Source organism: Brassica napus, chromosome C2, assembly GCF_020379485.1.
Source record: "Brassica napus cultivar Da-Ae chromosome C2, Da-Ae, whole genome shotgun sequence".
Classification (NCBI taxonomy): domain Eukaryota; kingdom Viridiplantae; phylum Streptophyta; class Magnoliopsida; order Brassicales; family Brassicaceae; genus Brassica; species Brassica napus.
In genome coordinates this window covers 30,421,231-30,422,773 of record NC_063445.1, presented here as the reverse complement: position 1 = coordinate 30,422,773, position 1,543 = coordinate 30,421,231, and the positions used below count along the sequence as shown (strand labels likewise).

The following is a 1,543-nucleotide window of genomic DNA, read 5'->3' as shown; positions in this document are numbered from 1 at the left end:
TGTTTGAAAGATCTTCTTTGTGATAGAGGCTATATTGATATGGGAATTTCTATTAGTGCAATGGTGTGTGAATGCAGTAGACATCGAAGAAGATTCCATAGAAATCATATTTTCAATAGGGTTGAAGAGGAAATTGATAGATATAAAGCCAATATTACAGAGGAAGAAGATGTATCTTTATGGAAAAATGGAAAGGGAGGTTACAAGAATTGTTTTTCATTGAAGGAGACTTGGAAATTGACTAGAGTGCAGTATCAGAGTTGCTACTGGTATAAGATGGTCTGGTTTAAGCATGCTACTCCAAAATTCTCTTTTGTTCTGTGGATGGCGATGAAGGAAAGATTATCTACCGGTGAAAGAATGAGTAATTGGGGTGGCAGTGTTGATACTACTTGTGTGCTTTGCCGAGATCCTATGGAGACATTGGCTCACCTTTTCTTTGACTGTCCATACTCTTCTCAGATTTGGGAGGTTTTGACAAGGAGGGTTATGGGTACTCAATACACAACGAGTTGGAGGAGTATTATGCGAGTGGCTTTGGATCATACTCAAGGGAAGATCAAGCTTTTCACTTTGCGGTATGTTCTTCAAGCTGTTGTGCACACAATTTGGATAGAGAGGAATAGGAGAAGGCATGGGGAAACTCCTAAGCCAGCAGATTTGTTGATCAAATGGATTGATAAGGTGGTGAGAAACAAATTCTCAATTATAAGGAAGAGAGGGGATAAGGAGTTTGATGGAGGGATGGTATATTGGTTTAGCACAAGATAGAAAAAAGAGATACAATTTTTTTCATTTTGAGTTTTTCATTTCAAAAAAGTTACACTTGATGTAAAGCAAAGAACTTTTTCTTTTTGAATTAAAATTAACATTTAATTCAAAAAAAAATATGCATATTAAAAGTATACTATATATCTATGTTAATATCATTTAAATTTAATTATATATCATATACGATAGATAAGATTGATTGTTTTTATTTACTTACTCTAAAATGATTGCGAATAAACAAGAGCGGTCGTTTGATTTATATGTGCATGCCAATTTATTCCATAATAGTACTTGATTTCTTAGTTATTTAAAATATAATTATTATTTTATTATTTCATAATATGCAGAAAAACATAAAATAAGTAATAAATATAAAATATTTATTATGTACAAGGCGTGGATCTTAACCTAAGTATGTATCTCTTTAATAATTTTAAATCTTAAACATTTTCTAAATCTCATGCCAAAACAAAATAACAAAATGAGAATAAACTCAAAAATCAATATTTCTATCGAGCAATAACAAAAATGAAAAAAATGACACAAAAATGAGAAAAATATTGAAGATATATAGGATTGGCACGTGAACGTAAAATTCTCATAACCATAATTAACTTTAAATTGCTAAATCATGATATAAAACCGAGCTGACATAGTTTCATTGTAACCAAATAGTAGGCCTGAGATTCTTCGGCCTAAACGTTAGGTTCTTATGCGATAAGTTATTTTTTGACCTAAAATATTTTTTAAAATGGAATCAGCTCATCAGTAA

The 1,543-nt window shown here is 31.2% G+C and overlaps 1 protein-coding gene across 1 annotated transcript; it reads left to right on the top strand.

Annotated features, from left to right (window-relative positions):
• The first annotated feature begins 276 nt into the window (after positions 1-276).
• Positions 277-771, top strand: LOC111206820. The gene has a single exon (XM_022704205.2). It carries the CDS (start codon positions 277-279, stop codon positions 769-771), a length of 495 nt encoding a protein of 164 aa, XP_022559926.2.
• The last annotated feature ends 772 nt before the right edge of the window (positions 772-1,543 follow it).